This window comes from Vanessa tameamea, chromosome 29 (genome assembly GCF_037043105.1).
Source record: "Vanessa tameamea isolate UH-Manoa-2023 chromosome 29, ilVanTame1 primary haplotype, whole genome shotgun sequence".
NCBI classification, from domain to species: domain Eukaryota; kingdom Metazoa; phylum Arthropoda; class Insecta; order Lepidoptera; family Nymphalidae; genus Vanessa; species Vanessa tameamea.
Genome location: NC_087337.1, coordinates 6092506 through 6115968, shown reverse-complemented (window position 1 = coordinate 6115968; position 23463 = coordinate 6092506). Strand labels below are relative to the sequence as shown.

Below are 23463 nucleotides of genomic sequence, written 5' to 3'. Positions count from 1 at the left end.
TGCGACGACTCGCTGTTTTGCTGACTATATCTCTTTTTAAATAAAACAGCTCTTTGAAGTTATACTACTTTAGGCGCGCTAAGAAAAAATGATGAGCGTGAATCTTTATGATGCGCGAGCACGGGGACATAAAAACTTCTCGGTGAAGTTCCTCGCTGTGCCGCCAACGTTTATTTTAAACAAATTAAAATTGTAAACGAGTGCACAGTAGCGATGAGAAAATAAGAAATTACATTTATTATAATAATTAGCATCGGTTTATTGTGATTAATTATCTGCGTGCAATTAAAAACAATTTTTAATTACGCCGAAGAGTTAGAGTATCTCGCGCGGACACGTAAGCGCATCCAAATTTTTCAATATATCTTCGTATTCTCCTCACGCGTCCCGTCCGTGCTCTTGGTGAATCTGTCTGTTACTTTGCGCTTGGTTGTTGGACGAAATACTTATCCAAACTAGTATCATAAATACGAAATGCGTTCGTTTGTTTGTTACGTTGTCACGTGTTAACATCTCGATCAATCATTATGAAATTTTGCAAACGCGTTGTCAGGAGTACAGACAAGGTCGCTGGGCACATAAAACTTGCACACCAAGGGCTTCTCTTTACAGAGCGAGATAACATTTGACGTTGATGGCAATGAATGTTCTTCTTATACATAAAGGGGAAAGGGTTTTGTGCAAACCCCTCGGGATCGGTACCGCCAATCAGCAATACGAAGTATTCGAAGTATTGACCAGTGTATCCAGCCAGAGTGAACAGGCACGGGGACAACATTGGCTGCGCTTTGGGAATGTGAGGAATGATTAACATTTTTTTTTTTCATGTATTAGGTAATGGGCCACCTGATGTTAAGTGGTCACCACCGCCCATAGACATTGCCGCTGTTAGAAATATTACCCATCTCTTACTTCGCCAATGCGCCACCAACCCTGGGAACTGAGATGTTATGTCCCTTGTGCCTGTAGTCACACACCTCACTCACCCTTCAAACCGGAACACAACAATACCAAGTATTACTACTTGGCGGCAGAACATCTGATGAGGGGGTGGTACCTACCCAGACGGGTTTGCTCAAAGCCCTCCCACCGAGTAAACAGTTCGTACGGTGCAAATGTCTATAAGGGGGGTGGTGATGTTACGATTGGGTGACCAATTAAATACTCAAGTTGATTTTAAAAAAATTTACATCAATTATTGAAATATGAAGTGCGATCGTTTCTGCACAGATTTAATCAGCGGCGCGGAGCGTCGCATGCCGAGTGTTCGGCGCGAGAGCGTCGCCGCTAATTAATACTGAAAAAACATACGCTGACGTCCGTCCCGGGGCCTGGCGCGCCGTGGGCTCCGTGGTAACTTTCTTACATTTAGCAAATTATAAATTCTCATTGCCCACGACTAGTGAACAGAACAGTCGCTGTGTATCTGCGCGGTGTGGGCTTCGCGAATATGAAAATGTAGCTTCGTACTGGGTACTTCACTTAAATCGCGTTAAGAGCGACCGCGCGACGCGATTTCGCAACGTGACCTCGGCCGCAAAGGCGTCTTTGAATCGTGATTTACATTACGAGATTAATATACAGCGACGAACTACTGAATCGTAGTGTGATGATTATTTTGACTGCCCTGTCGATCTTGCGGTTCGTTAATACGGCTGCAGATCGCGAGGTTACCCGGTTAGATTTCCGATCGTTGTTACTCGCGTGCTTTCCTTCTCTGCTGAGCATGACCAACTCACTGGTTGCTGCTCCAGTTTCGATTCGGTTAAATATAATAATTCGCTCGTTGAAAGTATAAACGACTAGTTTAACGGCCGCAACCTCGGTCGAGAATGAGGCGGGTTCGACATTAGGTGCCCTTCGCCCTTTTCTGAACCCTTGGTAACTTTATGCGAATTAATTAAGATCAGTTGAGACATTAATAACGTAAGTTTGGATTGGTATTATTTACATCACTTAGGATTTTGTAACTTTTTCTGACATAAATATTCGAAATTGCTTCATAACAAATTATGTACATCAGAATCGGTTCATCGGGTTATCCAAGAAAGCGTAACAGACAGACAGACGAGTTGCCGTCGCATTTATAATATTAGAGTACAGAGTAGAGGTCAGTCGGGACGAGATTATAAAGTCAGTCATCCGTTGTTCTTAGAAATACATTTTTCCGATTTGATATTTTTGTCGCTGGAATCCTTATTATAATTCCCGACATTTCACGATCGAGACGCCACGATTGATTCACAGTGGGTACCTGTTCGGCGCCGCTCGGAGGGCCCCGCAGCGCGACGCTCGGCGCGGCGCGAGCCTCCCGCTCCTCCGCCTGGTGAAACACGAGAACCTCAATTATACAATCGTAGTATACTGAATGTATCTATTTTTTATTTATTTCTTTAACTGTTTACTATGAGTATTAATAAATATATTAAACCTATACAAAAGACGAATTAAAAAAAAAAATTTCTTCTACGTGATAAGGGAGGGAGGGGGGCTAGACATGAACACCGATTAATTCAAACGGAACATTTAATATATTTTTTTTGTTTTAACACATAATTCATAGGGCTGGGCGCCCCACGACACCTCGCTTTATTTACCTGGTACGGTCACGGCGTGAGACGCCCCAGGGGTGCAGAGGAATACAAATTCGTGGATTACCGTACAAGATATATAAATGTGCTTATATGTTACTATATTTGAACAAACGATTAACTAATGTTTCTTTCCGGTTCTTACGCATTCAGAAGCGCTGCTTTACATTCAATATAACCTTGTAAAATGACGGTTCAAAAGCGATGGTTGGAGCCTACTTCTGACGGATCCCCGTGGGGTATCTAATTACTAAAACAATTAACATTGTTTTCTAAATATTTCAAATATCATAGTGGCATATTTAAAACGGCGTAAATTGTTACACTGACAATTTAAAGCACACAAAGGACGTCGTATTTCCTGCGTACCTACGACAGCACTAAACGATGTCAGCGAGCCGCCCGCGGGCTGATAACGGCCTATTTCTGTCCGTCCGTGTTACCGCACACACGTCGTATCGACGGCAGGAACTCAAACAGTTTATCTTGACTTTCGCCACACTCAGAGATACGGCATCACCACGTTGTCGAATTTACAAGAAACGTAGTCTCCTTTTTTATGATATACGTGGGCGGAGGAGCATGTGGGCCACCTGGTGGTAAGTGGTCACCATCGCCCGTGGACAATAGCGCTGAACAAACGAAATATTAACCATTCCTTACATCACCAATGTGCCGCCAACCTCGGGAACTAAGATGTTATGTCCCTTGTGGCTGTAGTTACACTGGCTCACTCACCCTCCAATGCGGAATACTAAGTGTTGCTGTCTGGCAGTAGAATATACTACGATGGGTAGGTTTAGGCAGACAATACATCGGTAAAAAAAATCCGTATCGGATGAAATTTATTTTGAATCAGCGTTCACATGTATGTAACGTGAACGCAAAACCTCAAATGAACTAATTAGTCCTTAATCTAAACGAGCATTCGTCAGCGGCAACCGGCGACGCGATAGGCGAGCAATGAGCGATAAACCGGAGGACACCATTGCTGGGTTCCGGTTCGAATGTTAAGTGAGCCAGTCAGCCAGCCAGTAATTGCAGGCACGTGGGCCCGCGACTTAGACCCTGAAGGCGAAGTGACGTTTGATATTCGTTTGTAGTTTTTACACGAACATTTGTATTATAATTGCTCAAACGCCTGTTTAATACATTACTAAATCTTCATTTAGCCACGACGAGACTGAAGCACCGTATGGACAGTAAGTATGGTACTTATAGTTTATGTAACAAAATCAAAAATCTAATTACACTTAATTCAAGTAGGCTTTAATAAGCACTTTTTCGCCATTCTACCTCATCGCTATTTTACAGAACTGTATTAATAGTAAAGTAAAGCTACCACACACACAAACACACACACATTAAAGCATACAACATACCCAGTCATAACAGAAATACCACTTGTAACACACTGTAACTGACTAGGAAACCTAAAGACTACCAAACGGTGTTTATATTTTTATTATTTATTTTATTTAAATAAAAATAAAACATACACTTTAAAGAACAAGACGATGTCCAACTGGTTTTCTTAAATTAATGACACTAGACATTACCTCGACTCAATATCAACGTAAGTAATTAACAACAGATCTAACATCGCACGGAGTTGAATCCGAATTAACACTGGACAGCCTTCATCGTTTCCGCGTTTCAGATAAAACTCGAAATCTTAATAATCCAAAACTTCAATAAACTACTAGTTATTTAACGTAACCAGGTTTCAGGCTTATACTGGAGAAGCTGAACTAAGTATCCAATATTATAGGACCACCACTAGATCTACAAGGCCCTGACCTGTGACCGGTGAACTGCCCGGGTAAAGGGGTAACCTCGAAGTCTTTGGACTGGCTCAGACCAGTTAGCAAGAACTCTTTACTACAACATCCTAATATCAAAGTATGTAAATAGACGTTTGTATAGTTGCGTATGTTACAACCCGGTAGCGATAGATGGCGTTGATTAAAAACGTCACTGTCCTGAATCGCGCTGTCCAGATATTCCCCAGTACATACATATATTATAGTTGGAAATATAATTTATTATTATTGTGAGCAGTGGAAAACACGTTTTCTAATTTCGTTCGCTAAATTGAATATTTCGGCGTGAACATGACTCTGTAACTCGAATACTGGGTATACCATCATTAACAGTTATTACTAACATTGGAATGTATCAGGGTTGTGCCGGCTTGTACCGCAGTTTGAATCGCTGTTACCTCGCGGGGGCCCAAGAGATATGGGGGTGCGAATACGGCCGGCAAAACATATGATTCTTAATGTCCTGCTAGTTTTGTAATAGAATATTATCACAGGAAGCGAGAGCATCACATCAATTAGTCAAAACATCTATAATACGTAGTTTAGTTTATTTTTATCTTATACATATATGTTTTGTAATTCTATGTTTTCCGACGAGGGAGACATAATCGCTGAATGATAGAAAACGTATCTAAAATAAAGAAAAAAGTCTACGCGGCGTAAGTCGTTCAGGACTTCTGAAGACAGTGTTTCGATAAAATGCGAACGTGGAAGTCGAGTCAGTATCAAAATCTACTTTATTCGAGTAAGCTTTTACAAGCACTTTTGAACCGTAATTTTACAAAACCATGTACCTAGGTATATCAAGTAGAGCTATCGGTTCGGAATGTAGATTCTGCCGAAAAGAAACCGGCAACAACCCAGTAGTTACTCTTTATCAACATTTAAAATACTAAGTTAAAGTAAGCGAATCGAAAACAGTTTTTTGAATACGCCATAGATCTCTGAACCTCTCGTTATGGACATCACATCGACGTAAATTGAGACCAGGCTGTGACGCGGCCGCGTAAACTATACGGCTGGGGTCGCGGGGACTGGCGCGTTATATACGAACACACAAAACTCCATTTCACTGTACGTCACAAGTGAAACACGACTTTTACAATTACACTGTGGCGTACATACATATCAGCCGAGACACGCGGTTTTCCGGCTTTAAATTAAAGTCACACGCCTGTATGCTGTCCATGCTCACAACCGAGTAGGTACTTGGTACAGAAAATCAAAATACGCTTCAAGGGCAATTATTTGAATGCTACAAGATGCTATTAACACGGGGAACGCCGGTTTAGATTCTACCGAAAGGAAAAACCGGCGAAGTACTCAGTAGGTACTCTTTCTAAGTCTTAATTTAAACATTTACATATCAGGGGCTATTTGTTCATTAATTAAACGAGTAATTTCATTTTATATTTCGACCCGGAGCCTCCTTCTTATGACTCTCCGTTAAGACACTAACCTAACACATATCTCAAAAACGAGTGTTACTAACCGACGCTCAACCGTCTCTGCTCGTGGTGGTGGTGCGGATGGCGCTTGGCTGGTGCGGGCGGCGGCGACTGCGCCACGCACGCCTCCTTAGGGCTACCAGCGCTGCTGCCATCACTGTAACAAACGACACATACATTATAAAGACATACCAGTCGATAAAACATTGTAAGATATTCGGTACAGGCCGACGTACAGATACTCTTTCTTGTACACCAATGAACTTAACAAATAAAAAAAAATGGACACTGAATAAACTTATCCTCGGGGGAGATCTTAAATAGTCACCCACGAGAAACATTTTCATGTAAAATGATGCCAGGATAAGACTATATGACTCGCACTGTCCAAAAGTTATCAGATCTCATGTAGAGCCAAGAGTCCAACCCGAGTCCTACCCACTCAAACTCTACAGGCCTGACTTAACAAACTCTACACCGTAATCTTAATTAAGTAAGGCTTAACCTTTGAACTACATTCACAAGGCGGAAGGTGAAAAATGTATCTACTTTTCTGTTATACAATAATTCTTATACTAACGAAATTACATTTACTATGGATTTTCAAAAATATTGCGTTTTAAACCAAAGTAGATGTTTATTCCTTTTTTTTTAATAATAGAGTAATATGCTCGAGTTTTTAAGTAATTACTAATATTCTTATTTACCCCTCCAAATAAGCTTAAAGCTTGTGCTGCAACTTTGCACATCGTCCGGCGGCTATACGGCGGATATACGGTGTAGCTTATATACACTCTCATGCCCTTAAATAACCAATCACCACATTTCCTTATAGTTTAATAGACTATAAAAAGTATACCGATGATACAGTAAGAAACAGAAAAACACAAGAGGTGGACTCATCGCAGAGATAGCGCGCTCTGCCAGGCGCCCTTGGGACATAGCATGTTAGAGGTACGCGAACACGAATAAACATTATTAACGTCATTTACAAGAGGTAAGTGTCCCGGCCAACTACTCGCCGGTCATCGTACCACCAAACATTAACTTATTTATTATAAACCAGCGATTTGCAGACATGACGCATATAATATTTTAGTTAGTGTAGCTATAGGCTGTGGTACGCTTCTATGTTAACGTCTGTGGGCGATGAACACTCACCATCACGGCTCATTCGCCAGTTCGCTTTCGTAACTTTCGACGCACAACCTTCAGACTGCTGATTGCGTAAGGCTCATCGAAACTCTTCGAATTGACATTAACATCTGCAAATCGCACCTCGTGTGGACATGTCTAAATCGATATCAAAATGATCGGTTCCTTGTTTCGTATGCAAAAGTACCAAACTACCAGACTGAACTGTACACGATAATCAATATAATATCCATTACCGAAGTTGCCGCGACTCCAACGAGACACACAAGAAATCGCCGTTAGCTTTATACGGAGGGAAACAATCCATTAGCTGGCGATGCAGATGTTCGCGCCGCAGCCTCCCGGCGCTGCCAAAGACATGCCTCTTGACAAAATGCCAGCTCGTCATTCGGGGAAATTAGCCGCTTTGGAGACAAGTCTAATTTCCTCTATGTGAAACTGTTCGATGTAAGGCGCTTACTAAGCATATAACACTATATTAGTGTTGCTGCTTCTTGCTCACGTAGGGACGTTTACATTGCGACCTATGGTAAAATACTCTTATATAGCTGTGGTGGTGTGGTGAGGTATGTGTGGATGTTTTACCTTGACAATAAGTCAAGTAAATTAATATATTTCACATACCGATGGGAAAGTTATATAATATATATGCGTGTATACGATATAGTCTATATTAATATAAATACGAAAGTTAGCGTAGTTGACGTTTGATATGAAGCAAACTTGAACTTCAAGAAAATACATAGGTTACTTTTTATACCTAACACCTGACAACGAACCCCTAAACGAATGAAAACCAAAGGCGACGACTAGTATTCAAATAAATAAATAATAGCCTCAGAGGCACAAGCGCACTGCTAGATAAACTAATTGTTGATTACGGTCTCGTACATTCGTCGAATACATCCAGTATAAGACAATGAAATAGAAGAATATTATAATTTATGATCACGACTAATACAGAAGTCTCATGGTAACCAGAAACCTAACAAGTCACCTCCACGTGTAACCAACCGCACAGGGCTGCCCCCGGCCTCATTCGCCTTAATTTGTCCTAATTTATAGTAATGGGGACCACTGAGTGTCGGGGTGGGTCTAAATCCGATTTAAAGCCTTCAGGTCATACCGAATCACTGCAAGTTGGCGATGGGCTGCGCGAATCCGCCGGGTAACGTACTCGTTCTTCTCTACATATTCTGCCGGCAACAGCAAAACTTTAACACATTTTAGCTCCTGTGTTAAGTGGCGCATTAAGAATGTTATTGCCGCGACAATGGCGGTGATCTCGCCTTCCCAACATTCGCAGTTATTACATAACAGCCGTTGTACTTTCCAATAGCTATCCGTATCCTTGAAAGGCAAATATTCTACAAGACTCAAAACTTTTGACGAACCTCAAGTCAGCTCGTCCGCGTCCGAAGCATAATAATATCATAAGTTCACAAAGAGCGGCCCTAACCTCGTACAGTCAAAAGACAAAGGCGCAGAGTCGGTCGGTGGTGACGTCACGCGTTGCGTCACCGCCGACGGCTCTCGGCGAGCCGATTGGTGTGGTTGGGTAAGGTTGCCGTCGTTTCTTTATGGCTGCTGGCATTCGACCAAGTAAACTTAACGTATTGAATATTATCCTAGTTATAAGTTAGAGAACGTTGAATCGGGGTCGAATTCGGAATACGAAACAGGCGAATCGTTTTACGTCGATGTTTCCAAACAATGGAGTAGTCATTTTTTCTATTATTAAATATTTTGGAAAGGTGACTTATGATAAGTGATAACCACCAGTGGCACTACAGGATGTATCAACCTCTCCTGTACCAATACGGCAACCTAAGCTAGACTAGCTCACTCGACACAACAATACAGTTTTTCGTTCGCGCTGTCAGTATATTAATTGCTGAGTGGGATCGCCCTTAGTACTACTACTGGTGACATGTCGGCGCGCAGCTTGTACTTCACCGACCTTAAAACAAAGTAAACTAATGCCGGAGATCAAGGCTACGATAACTTTAATTCAAAACTATCTACGGCAGCATTTTGAAATAAAACGTTTTGATTGCCTTGAATCGAAACAAAGATTCCCGTGAATATTTTAATATATGAGTACTCGCTAAACCTGCGCCTCTACCGCCTGTGTATATAACTTGAGCTTCACCATACACAACATTTATACCCCTCGAGGGTGATTAAAAAAACCAAACCAACTTCCATCTAAATCGATTAAACTGTTTAAGGTGAACAGACAGAATTACTTTCGCATTTATTATATTAGTACAGATTTGAAGATATCTGCATTTCATTCGGTAATTTGACATCGCAAATATATTTGGTCGTTAGTAAAAATATCGACTTTCTAATGAAACCCGACGTATTTCCGAACCCGCTAGGAATCCCTGATCTTGGGTGAAGTTCAGAGCTCATGACGAGGCATCTCTCTACACAGTTAATAATTTAAAAAATGCGCCCTCGTAGCGACTTCTTAAGCACATGAAGTCCTAGCTCTGAGCCCTCAGAATTCACGGAGCTACGGTATAAACTTTAAAACTAACGAGGCTTCTCGGTGCTTTTTCTGACAAACCGTTTCACCACGGATCTACAAAATCGTTTACTCATATGCATTTTTTGAAATTATGAGGTCATAAATAAAACTGATGATGACCTCCTATGATTATTCCTAAGGGAGACTGACTGCGCACGAGATATTATGTTGTACAAGTGTTAACGCTAACACAGATACTCACTGCGGGGCAATCTGAGCCAGCCGGAGAGTTCGGGACATTAGGATTTGCGTGACTACCGAGTAAACACTACCGGGGAGAAGAAAGAGGGAAATGATCTGGAGCTCTACGCACTCCTCGGAAGTATTTACCTACGGAAGGGCGTGCGAAGCCGGCTTCCGTTAGTCACTAGACAAACGATACAGCCAAAGATAGCTCTACAGTAGACTAAATATTACACTTAAAACATTTACACACACGGGGTTCAAATGATCATTATTTAAAGAGACGTTACTATTTTGGAAAATGGACTTTACCAGGAAAAGCTAAGTATACGTAACGTATACGTCGTAACATCGAGTTTATATTTGAAAAACAAGAACAAAAATGTAATCGTATGAACCTTTACAATAGAGGTTAGAGATTCGTAAGTGTTCAATTACACCGGTCGCCGGTCTCATCACACTCGTATCCTGTTCAGAGAGAGTGGAGCGTGACCCGCGGTGTCGCAACGTCGCCGCGCGGTGAAAGCACTTTTCAATTTTAATTCGGTCATCCTGTAATGAGCCGCTTTATCCTCTCGCACCTTTTATCATTCACGAGCCCAAATATTATGAACTTATCGTTCATTATTATTACAAGTACGAGTTTCGCTTTCGTTATTCAAATAAAATTATACTTTCTTAAAAAGCCTGTACAGCTTCGTCCAGAGATGGGGCTTAGGTTATCGTAAAAACTCTAATTTATAAACACAGAATGAGCACATTGCCCGTGGGGTTCGAAGCTGTAATCACAGGGCCACCTTCGCTCGTAGAACTTAATACTTTCCCAACTCAACATCTCAACTCAGCGTATAAACTCGTAGATAAGTTAATTCACGTTGTATCTGCGAGTCCGCATCTTATTTACTCTGTTGGCGAGGCGATCGCGGAAACTGCTGGTTCGACCTCGTGCGACTGTCGACCTTGTGCGGACGGCCACAAGGTCGAACAACCGACGTACGGTGGTAGCTCCTCGACGCGATTGTTTTCGTCTCAAGTTTCGTATGCAAATTTATTGTTGAATACGCAGTATTTAGGGAGCTGCGTATTATTTCATTTCAACAAAGTCAACAATCATTTTTTTAAGCAAGCTTGTATTTACAATAATTCTTATAAATGCTGTTGACCGTACAGTTGTTCCTTCGTCTGGAACGCATGCTGGATGTAGAGTCGGGTCCCTCATCATCCTTACCCCAAAAATGTATTCTTATGGAACCTAATCGGGTTGCAAGCATTCAACTCCGTGGCATAAGTTTTTTTAATAAAACTTCATTACGAGTCAAATAAAAGCTTCCTTTTCTTGGTGGTAATGCTTCGTACAAGCCCATTTGGGTAAGTACCACCCACTCGTCATACATTCTTTCACCAAACAGCAATAAAATCAAAAAATACTTTATTCAAGTACGCTTTCACAAGCAGTTTTGAATAGTCATTTAACAAACTATATAAAGTGAAGCTACCACCCGTTCGGAATGTAGATTTTACCGAGAAGGACCGGCAAGAAACTCAGCAGTTACTCTTTTTCAATATTTAAAAATACAGTCATGTTAGTTAAATAGAATTATATATGTATGTAATATATCCTGTCTGGAAGTCAACGAGTATCGAATGTTATGCCTTCTTTACTAAAGTATTTTTGTACAAATAATTTCAATTTATGAAAGTTAAAAATGTCTCCTTAGTATTGTTGTGTTTCGGATTAAAAAGGTAAGCCAGTGTAACCACAGGCACGGGGGACACAACATCTTAGTGCCCAAGGTTGGAGGCGACGTAGTTAATTCATAAAACAAATTGACTGCGCAGCGTTTCGGCGTCGTGCGCTAACTCTAACCGACCCTATAAGCTTCAACTGTTGGCAAATAGTGCGGTGATTGCAAATGCGTTCCAGCGCTAGCTGCCGGCTCATTTGCTAAAGTTGCTGACTCGCCCTTCAAACCTAAATACAGAGTTGTACATATTTGGGGGTAGCATAGCTGATTAGTGGGTGGCGCCCACTCGAGCGAGCTAGCAAAGGCCCTACGAGCACCAAAAACGTGTTTCGTAGTCAAAGCTCACTATTACAAACCCATGAAGTAATGTATTTTAGTAGCTTATTATTTATTGGTCACGTCTCGTTTTGAAAATATTTATAATTTTCCGCCATCTTGTCGTGCACCACCACTTCGAGATGGCTTCTAATTAATATTTCCATTGTAATTACATGCAATTACAAAGACAGTTCGGTGGTTGCCACCATTTTAACTTATGATTTGTTATTTTTTTCGAGCTTCTTACATAATTTTCAAATAGCCCATACTTCTATCAACTTCTCTAACCATCCCTCGCTTGCATCAACACGATGGGGAGATGAGGTCGACGAACCCGCGATTTGGGGTACAATTCTAATCAGCTACAAGCCGAACTGACCCCTATTGCAACGAGCGAGGGTTTAAAATTTACTTTAATAGCTCTGCGAAAAAAAACGCAGGCGACAATGAGCCTTGCCTCGTAAGCAATTAGGTAGAAAAACTATTAGGCATCGTAAAAAAATCATCGTTATTTGAAAAATCTACGGAATTCGAAGCGGGTAAAAAAATCTTGACATTCCTTTATGAACATTAAGGTTTAATATATAAAGTCCATAATTACAAAACACAAGTCGAGCTGTGAATTTATTACACCAAAGAGCCAAACAAAAATATACCCTTTTTCGTTTGAATAAGAGCCAATTTACCGGATCACATTCACTTGGCTGTTGAAACGTGATAACGCCAAATGGACCGACCACAACCAATTTGTGTAGCGCTCTCTTTCACGCGAACGCTCACAAGCACTCGCGGAAAGGAGACGGGATATAATCCCATCAAAGCTGATTCTATAGCCGAGCCGTCGTATTATGGATCTTATGCCCGAGCGGGAGAGTTATTTACCGTTCGACACGAGTAACCGAGCTTATCTGGTGTAGGAAGGCTGTTCGCGTTTCCTGCTCGGGCCGAGTGGCAAAACATCGAGAAAGGCGAACTGTTTACCTACGAACAACTTCACCGCGTATTTTGGCCATGATTTAAGTTAAAGGTGTCGCTTGACGCGCACACTCGCTCGCTTGGAATATGAGCCTTAGCTTGGTGGTAGGGTTTTATAACTATACTATATATTCTACCATCATTGTTTGCATTGCTGCGTTCCGGTTTGGAGGATGAGTGGGCCAGTGTAATTACCGAACAAGAGACGTATCACCTTCGCTCCCACGGTTGGCATCGCATTGACATGGTTAGCATATCTGACATAGTTTTTGACAGTTTCAAAGCAGATTCAAGATTCGTTAAAGGCAGCTCGGTACAGGTTCAATAGGCTGGCGGTAGACGGTGCGTCGTACCCAATTATTATTAATTGTAACAAATCTTAAAAAATAGTATATTTTATACTGCGGCTGCAGTGATCTAAGGAAGCACAGGTCATCTAATTTTACGAAGTTCTTATATTTTTTGGGGCATTGCGATAGTTTTTTCTTTAGCTAATTTAATTATTGTGACCCGATTACTTAAGATGGTAAACGACTCGTCCAACACTTCCGAATATAACTAAATGTTTTGATTCTGATTCTTGAGCATTTCTTTCTATAAAAAGACAGATCAAAGGGAAAAGTAAAATTCTTATCTCCGACGCAGTTGGCAAGTCGCACCCATCATCATCATAAAAGAGCAAGTATTAAACATTTCTTGACAAGAGACACTTTAAGACTATAAATAAAAAATATTATTTATATGACAATACATTTTTTTTAAATTTTGTGTTAAAGGTAGGCGAACAAATGGGCTACCAGACGGTAAGTGGTCACCACCGCTCATAGACAACGACGCTGTAAGAAATATTGACTATTCCTTACATCGGCAATGCACCACCAGCCTTGGAAACCTTGTCCGTTGTGCCTGTAGTTGCACTGCCCCACTCACCCTTCAAAACGGAACACAACTATGTTGAGTACTGCTGTTTGGCGGTAGAGCATCTGATGTTTGGGCGACACCTACCCAGACAGGCTTGCATCTAGCCCTATCACCAAGTGCATACACTGCCTAGTGACTAGCTTAAAGCAGTGTGGCGCCATAATTAGAATATAAAACCTCGCTACAGAGATTTAAATAAAATCTGTCAAGTGTAATTAATGTTACAGATGTAGTAAATTAGTCTTACATAACAAGTTCTACAATGTCGGATGATATTGCTCCATTGTATAGCCGGGCAGCACGTGTACGGGCGCGTGACGTCACAGCGGACCGAGCGTCACGCAGCTCGTCACCATTGCAGTTGGCACGGCTTCCCATCGTTCGCTTATTGAAAGACTAATTGTCTTTTGTTTCGTTAAGGTACTTATGTTGACTTTCTATATTTAGCGGATTGCTAGTCAGTTACGAAAAGTTTTTATTGAGACTCGTACTGCCATTGGTTTTTTTATGATATAGGTGACAAACGAGCAGGAGGCTCACCTGATGGCAAGTGACTACCAGCGCCCATAAACATCTGCAACACGCGGGGGCTTGCAGGTACGCTGTTTCTAGATTCCCAAGTCGTATCGGTTCGTAAAAACGGCAGGCGAAAGTTGGTTCCACGAGGCGGCGGAATGTATTAAAAATCGTGCAGTTATTGTTGTGGATTTTCGGACACGTATCTTGAATGTAGTAACCGGAGTTGTTTCAACTACAACGAAGGTCTCCTTACACTGGTCTCGGTGGCTTCAGTAAAACTTGATCGCAAGTTGTGACGTAACGACACAAACTAAAAGCCCAGTTTTATTTGTTAACATTATTTGCAGTCTCGTGTGGTGAGTTGTTTGCAGTTCCTACTGATACTATTGGACGGTAGTGAAATAGTAAGACGACAATATTTAGGCCAACAGCCTGCCCATAAGCAGGTACAGTTCATGTGAGGACATGTTGACACTAAATATTTGGTCAAATGATATCGCGAACACCCTGAGCCAAGTTAAGAGCCGCCTTAACAAAAGTGTAACATCTCATGACGTATTGTCAGGTCGCACGGAGGACGAAAGACTCTGAGAAGAACTTGCGACGATAGCCTCGAGTACGATACTGTACGAATTAACGAGAATTTGGGGTCGGTTACGGGAAACCTTTTCGTCCCCAGAGAAGCTCAAACGAGCCTCGAGCGGAGACCAACACGTGCCGCAGTTGCGTTATATTTCAAACTAACTGATGAAAATATCACGTAACCCGATCCGTAACCCCAGGAACACGATGTAAAACATTTAAACAAAATCAGTTAAAATTAAACCACACACTATTTCATTTACGAAACGCAATTACAGGTGAAATAATTCCAAAGGTGTCGAGTGGCTTAATTCGTAACTTTCATAGAATCGTAAGTTTTATGTGTTACGGCTGCACTCCGTACTTACATAACACGCCGGCCGCGCAACCCGTCGCCACCGTACTGCCATGGAATATTTGTACAGCACACTCAACATATAACTAATGTAGTTTTTACTCATACCATATGTGTCCGTATCTATACATATATAATAAATCAGTACAAACAGTGTGTGTGTGCATTGAATTTTATTTATAAAAATAAGGGAATAGAAAGTATCTAACAGAACCATTAACATTTTATTTATTAACACTCTTAATCTCCAAAATTACTGACCAGATTTTCTGGCGGCATTTGTCTAAGTTAAGGCTGAACTTAGTCTAAGACATTTTTTCAAATGTCTTAGACTAAGCTCAGCTTGGAGACATTTATACATTGGTTTATTGATTTCGAATGACCGTGAAAATAGTTGTCCTTATTTAACGAAACAGAAGTGCACAATAAAACCGAGCTACCACTCTCAAGCGGTCGAGATCACGGGCACGAGGTAGGTATAAAAATCAAACTTACAACAAACTAAAACACGACTACAAAACTCCACCCAGACGGGCTTGAGCCAAGCACTCTCCACTGGACGACAGTAGTTACAAAATTGTCAAAATAATAACAGACTTGGTCTTCTTCCAGTCCGTCTATGGCGTCGATTGATTTTAATAATAGACCATAGAGCTCCCTTCATCTTCTCATTTGTCTGCATTGACGTCATCGGAACAGCAAAGAAGGGACTCTATTCATTAAGTTTCTCGACGATTTCAGGCTCAGTGTATTCCTTTTATATAAAATATTATCACACTAGTATGACTAAGTTAAAGAGTTTGTTTGACCGTATTAACGTTGACTGGGTCGTTGGTGTAGTGGCTGGATGTATGGCCGCAGATCTCGAGGTCCTGGGTCGGTCCTGGTCGGGCTGATAAAAGTTATTAGGTGAGTCTAAAAAGCCCGGAGTCTGGGAGTTGCAAGTGGGCATATTCCTGTGCCTCGGAAAGCACTTTCCGCTCGCGTCGGATATGTCATCCCATTTAGGAAATAGAGTCCACCTATATTTGAGCAACAATACGTAGTTGAGCAAAAACGTAGTTTGCTGGTCTCCCTTGTGGATTGTCAGGACGACATCATCATCGTGGCGTACTAACTTTTGGATTAGATAGTTTTATTTATTGAGAAATTATTGAGAGAGGTTACGTGCTGCCGGTTGGGAGCGGCCACGATTGACGCGTGACGGCGAACGCGCGGAGCGACTCCTAGTTAATAAATATTCAAATTTATTGCTATCGCGTTCGGAGACTTCACTATTTGACAGAATTGATTTACTGTATTACCGTTTGGTCTATAAAACAATATACCTCAGGCTTTGGGGGAAGTGTGAGACACTCCTACCCTTAGTTTCGCCCTCATAAAAAGATAAAACTATTCTATGGTACAGTCACGTGTAACGAACGATACACTTTTTGTCTCGTCTAAAGACTTCATCGACGAACATATTTAATTAATATTTTATTGTTATTTAAGTATATGGTACTTGTATAGTTTTGTAATTGAATTAAGTTAATCATAAGTATGTGTCAAATATGTTTCACGGTAGCTTGCGTAAGCGATCTGGTGGTGTCGCCCATGGCTGAGAGGGAGCCGCCGGTTTTTAGTGGGTCGTATGGCAATCCGCCAGGCCCTCCCGTTCGGGGAGGAGGCATAAATGCATTTTCCAGTGACAAAAAATGGGCATATTAACTTCGCTGTTATACATTGTTAAACTAATTTTAAAAAAAATGGTCGTTCTTGTGTTTAGAAGTTTATTTCAGAACCGTACTAGACTGGTCGGAGTCATTAGTATAGTACGATCAAAATATTATATGATACTTTTATAAATAATAATTAATTAATCATCTCAAAATCACTTATGAAATTGAATTCACTAGCGAGGCGGAAGGCAGCCAGTAATGTCAACCCATATATACGCAATTTAAGTGTATTTCGTTCGCGTAGCTGTGTGCGTGCAGCGCGTACAGCGCGGGGGAGGGCTCGCACATTCTATATGCGTAGTTTGCGTCACCGCGGAGATTGCGTTGTCGCAAAGGCCGTAAAATACTTCATATCGTTTCAGATGTATGCACTCCGTATGCCGATGCCACATCAACTGCTACGATTGCTCCTAGAGTCACATGCGAGCAACGACACGAGCAGCTCTTAGAAAAACATCAAAGTATGCAACAAAAAAATCTTGTTCTGGTACGCTGGCTTTCTGATTGTTCGCGCCGCCACCCAACAACAAAAAACATCGTACGCACGGCAGCGCGGTATCACCCGTCCACCGGGCGGTGTCCGCCACGTTATTATTTCACAGAAACTGCAGCCTTTTCCCATCTTTGATTTTGAATCGACATGATGTCATTCATTGGTCGAGACTTTGAATAGTGTCTCCGAATTTTGAAAGCAGGCGAAATTATTAATATTATAATATTAGCGTAATCTTTGTAAGAAAAATAAGAGATACCGTTGTATTTATAAATACGGATATATTAATGAAGGACTGTTTGTAGTGGATAAGGCGGCACAACTTTTATAATCGCATTGAACATGAAAATCTAAGGTTTGTCTGTCTACTATTTCTGCGATTGGAAAGGGATACCAAGCTGAAATTAGCCTCGTCACTTTCTCGCTTAAGATATATAACTACTACAGAGATAACAAATAATCGTATAGATTCTTTATCAATACATTTTATGTCTTTATCAGAGTGCAATTTAGTCCCGTGACAAAACCTAGCCTCTGTACGCTCGCTAGTCTACGTAACGTGATTACGCGCGCACGTGTGCGCGGCGGCACGTGTGTGTGCGTGACGTCACGTTGTTTGTAAACCGAACTTCCACGCTGCGAAATAACTCAGCTACATTGCGAAATACACCAAAACACTTGTGCAATAAAGTTGACATTTCTATGGATACTCTCGAAATACGTCGTGACTTTATCCCTGTAAACAATGGCAGGGTGAATTAGCTCTTATCGGGTAACGAATAAAGAGCAATATCCTGTACGAACGCTTGAAACATTTTGTATCATGACTCACGGGAGGTATTTTATTTGTGACAAACGATTGTAGCTTTTATGTCGATGCGTATAAGAGCTGTGTAATTTATTCATTGTTTGATGACGTAGTAAAGAATATGTGAATACAAAGCGTAAACAATAATAGTTCCGATAGTACACGGGCTGCGCCTCTAGAGACAGGCGGCGGCGGCGGCGGCGGCGGCGGCGGCGGCGGCGGCGGCGGCGGACGCGTCGAGATTACCTCCAAACATTTCTCATTCAAACGGAAGATCTTCTTGGTATTATATCAACAGATCCGCCGTTTCCTCGCGGTAGTTGTGGCTTTGAAAAATCACTCAGTGCAATACTTTTATATTGGATAAACAAATTCGAATCAAAAATGAAAAATATCAAAAAAATACATGATTAAACACAAGAACACTTAACTGCGCCTGAAGGAACTAAGTCGTTATGTGCCTTAGCCTATATACACTGGTTCATTCGCCCTTCCAACCGAAACACATCAATACAAATATTGATGTTTGGCGGTGGAATTATTGATGATACGGGTGGTACAGGCGGGTTCGCACAAGGACTCACTGGCGGCACACAAAAACTACAAGCGATCCGCAGCTCCTTTCAATAACCGCTTCTCAGACATTTCGTACCACGTGATGCTATTAGTGGTTCGGAACGCGTATCCTACCGAGGAGTACCGGCACGATACTTAGTGCTTGCTGTTTCACGATCTCCTCGCAAATATAGACGGATATCGTGTTCGCTGGATCTTATTTTAGATGCTCGTAATTCGTCCAATAGAAAACTTTTAACGAGACAACTTAGGTCCAACTTAGATCTTAAAAAGGTCGTTCGTCGTCTCGGTCGGTTTTAGAAACGAACTTTACTTTAGAATATCGTAACACAACATTGTAATTTTCCTCTATGTTTTAACATGGAGTGTAACAGTATATTCCTATCGATTCCGATCCGCTATCTCTGGGATATTTTAACATATATTTACGGCGCCATGGGGACTAGCACGGCGAGGTTTAGAGCGCAATAGGGACGGGGGGATGAGCTGGGCTTTCTATAACAACCAAAAACCGTTAGATATTTTCAGAAATGTTCTCATAAAATAGACCATTTAAACTCATCGTTGTTGATTTTCTACTTTACTTTTCACGGACACTAAACATTTTAAGGTCCCAATAATTAACGACCAGTTTATTTTTATAACGTAACATATCGTTGTTTACCGCTGGCGTTGCTTCCTCAAAGTGTTACGAAAACAGAGGAATATAATTGAGATAAAATTAAACTACTTTTGATTTTTACTTTCACGAATCTATCACGAAAGATTTAAGCTAAAATTGTATTTTTATCAACATTTAAGTACCTATTACTTTAAAAAAAAAATCAGAAACATGAAAAAAAGAATAATAAAATAAAATGTTCTGTTACACATTTCCGTCCCTTTCCCCCAAGTTACACGAAAGCGAGAGGCAAGATGTTTACCTACTAGTGTTGTTTATGACAAAGCGGCGTGTTCTTCTCAAAGTCAAATCGTTGATTAAGGAAAAACGTAGTGGTAATATCTTGAGGTCTGTTGTCTCCAGATAGTCTGGTGTATGGTGACATTCGGAATATTGCACTGAGGCCGTACAAGATCCACGTCTCAACATCCAATCAGAAAATTTGAATTTATTATATAAATTAGACTTGAAGTAATATCAGTGTAAAACAGCGAAGTCGCGGGCTTTAGTCTAGCAAGAAACATTACTTTTAATACCTCCTTTCGCAGCAGACAATAGCCGCGGCGGAGGCAGCCGCAGACATTCAAATAAGAGCCTTTGTCTCTACCTCCTCTCACGGAATTGTAAGGCGATTGTTTCTCCGCTTTTTGCCATTATTTTTAGACGCGAAATTTTAATATTCAAGGCTTTTACACGAAACTAAACCTGTATTTATGTGTGGAGAATGCGTAGCTCGACTCGTTCGACCACGGCTGCTCGTTTCACTTTTGAATCGATAGTCAACTGATTTATAAATAGAAATTTGGAAATCTTGTCGTCTATCTATATAAAACCATACCAAACTACGATTTTTTTTCTCGAATATTGGCTCAAAAATTTACTTTTGGAGTTGCTTGCATAAGTTACTTTAGCTTCAGCTTCGATATATAAAATATTTTATGTGTCGGGGCGTCACGGTAGCATGCGTGAGCGATACCGTAATGCCCCCGAACCAACGGAGTGGGTACCGCTGGTTTTTTTAGTGGGTATTCCGGCACAGTCAGCATATGCATATCCCACGTAAGCCCCCGTCGTGTGACGGAAACTTGTTAATGCATTTTAGGAGCAAAATAAAAAAAACAGCCCAGTTACTATAGCGAGAAAACGTCGCCAATGCAGTGCGTCTTATGCGTGTAGTTGTACTGATATTCAAGAAACAATTCATTGCTTAGAATGTTCTTAGTATTATCTAATTGACATTAACATTATTATAAAAACACGAGAACCTGTCATCTTGTCATCATTTACTTACTATAAAAGGCGTCCGTTATTCAGAATAATCTAGATGTACTAGTCGTTTCTTGAACATCAGTGTAACTACATGAAGAAGGCCCACTGGAAGCGTATAGGCGACGAATGGGACGATTAATGTCTCTTAGTGCCAATATCGAGTAACGCTAGGGATCACTTACCCGTAGTGACCTTGTTTTGCTAGTCTTACTACAAATTTTATAAATTAAATTGTAACCAGGCATTAATATGAAGCGAAACGTATTATTTTCCTTACTGATTGTTTAGAAACGGAAAAGAAAACTTCTGTCATAAATGACAAATGCTTTAGAATTTATAAGATTAGCTTTGTCCGTTGTGCGGACGCTTTGTGTTAGATTCATCGCTACAGAGATAACTCGTCCACGGCGAGCACCGCAAAGCAAAAGATAAGTCCTAATCCTTAAATAAAACGGACCGTTCGTACCTACTAGACGTCATAACAGACAAAGAGCGCTGATATGGTGTGAGCAAACTTTAATAGTAAGTCTTTAAGGGCATTAACTGATATGTTGCAAAAATCGATCTATATCTATGCCTACGGTTTTTTCCAAAATAGGTTTTAAATTCTATAAAATGTTCAGAATAAGATCTACCTTTAGCTTCTTAAATTGCACAGAAATGTTAATGAAATAGAAGTAAATTTAGTCTTCCTGTCTATTAATTAACCGTACTCTTTTTTATCATCAGTTGGCTTAGAAAAACTAAAACTATTAGGTCGCAAAAGAAAGATTGAATTCCGTGCAAAAAAAACTGCGCTGATTTCGAACAATGCGATGATTCCAGATACAAATACTCACTAAATCGTAGGTTAACCAAATAGCTAATCATTAGATGAATCATTTCATTGGGAAACATTAAACAATAGAACACATCAAGCGCCCTCGAGGCGAGATGTGACCGCGTAGGCCCCGCCCACGTGACACTGGCGAGTGCAGTACGACGAGCAATTAAACGATGAATTGGTAAATGAAAGGAAACAATCAACCTTAACGTGTGTACGTGTGTACGTATCGGCTGTGATCGGGGTTTGGTTCCCGTCGAAATAAATCAAAAATAAAAGATCCGTTGGTCATCATTAGAACTAACCTAAGCCAGCCGTTAAATTCTAATCATCATTCAGATACAATCCCAAGTTTCGAAGTTGTCAGCATAGACCCGCGCGTCGAAGAGCACGCAAGCTGTTAAGTCGTTGATCCTGCGCCTGACCTCTTTCTGGCCGCCCATCGCTTACTAACCAAGGAAACTATTTAATCGTTCAAGGTAAGGTAAGAAAAATATACATCAAGTCAAATTGTGACGAATTACCTGGCAGCTCTTTGCCGATCATCTAAGTTTGGCCATAAAAGTGGGAAATGCTGCCAAAAATGGACATTTTACCAAGATCAAATGGCAAATCAAATCAAAATATACTTTATTCAAGTAGGCTTTTACAAGCACTCTTGAATCGTCATTTAACAAACTATAATAAGTGAAGCTACCACCAGTTCGGAGTGTAGATTTTACCAAGAAGAACCGACAAGAAACTCAGTAGTTTCTCTTTTTCAACATCTAAAAATACAGTCATATTAATTAAATACAATTATATATGTATGTTATGTATCCTACCTGGAGTCAACGAGCATCGACGTTAGCTATGATTTTGGGAAATGTGAGTGTATGTGACAAATTATTCCTTTCCATTTGCCTTATTTTAATATTAGCTTTATATTTTGTAAAGGATCGGCACGATGCACACTGTTGTGACCGAGTTGTTCGACAATTGCCCTACAGCTTTTCATAACCAAAATATATGGAAATTTATTATAATTGCAATAACTTCGTGTATTTTTTTTTTCTATGCGATAAAAGTTATAACGATATCCCTCGTCGAACACATAGTCATTGATGCGAAGTACGCGAGGGCCGGCTGTCATAAACTCCCGAGGAATTTAATCATAAAAGCTTCACGGACGGTGCCCAAAATGGGTCAGCTGTTTTTATTTATTTACGACATCAACACCAGTCACGATGTGATGTTATATCATCAAGGCTTTGTATATTCATGCGACGTCATCCCGTGCAGCATTTTTGACATAATTTATCACCGTGCAGCGAGCATTGGAAAGTTATCTATAAATAATGGACAAATCTCAAGTAATAAGATTTTCATTTGTATGAATAGATACGCAAAACGCTCTAACTAAAAGAAATGATAATATTATTATGTAGCACTATCTCTCCGACTATATTCTAATCTATGGTGGGACTTGTATAAACTACCCTCGTCATTCTCGTCGTCTCCAGTAACTGGATTCTTTTTTTTTTAATCTGTACTAATATTGAATCGTCAGTAACTCTGTCTGTCGGTCGAATTTGATAATATTTGGTATGAAGCAAGCTTGAACTCCAAGAAAGGATATATGGTACTTTTCATACCCAAAAGTATAATTTTGTGCATAAAACCCTTATGGCTTTAGGTGAACGTGAGCGAAGCCACTGACAATAACTGGTCATATATAATCTGATTCATATCAGTATTCGTGGAAAGTTCTTTGTTGTAAATTGTTACCTTGTAATTATTTCGGTTTACTGTTTCACTCCCGAATGCCAAATTTTTGCCTTACCTATAGTAAGAAAGCAAAATTTAAAGCCGACTTCCAACAATAGTGATCTAAACGTAACTGATACTACAGTATTTCTTGCCAGATCTTCTCGGTAGAAACTTTTCCAACCGCTGGTAGTTTTATATTTAATTGTATACTG

At 40.6% G+C, this 23463-nt stretch overlaps 1 protein-coding gene across 1 annotated transcript in view; it reads right to left on the bottom strand.

Moving 5' to 3' along the window:
• Positions 1-23463, bottom strand: part of LOC113393738 (uncharacterized) — a 67311-nt gene that overhangs the window by 14534 nt on the left and 29314 nt on the right. The window contains exons 12-13 of the mRNA XM_064219892.1: positions 5907-6019; positions 2255-2323 (exon numbers count right to left, since the gene is read on the bottom strand). Coding sequence (XP_064075962.1) covers positions 2255-2323; positions 5907-6019 — 182 coding nt within the window. The remainder of the gene's footprint in view (positions 1-2254; positions 2324-5906; positions 6020-23463) is intronic.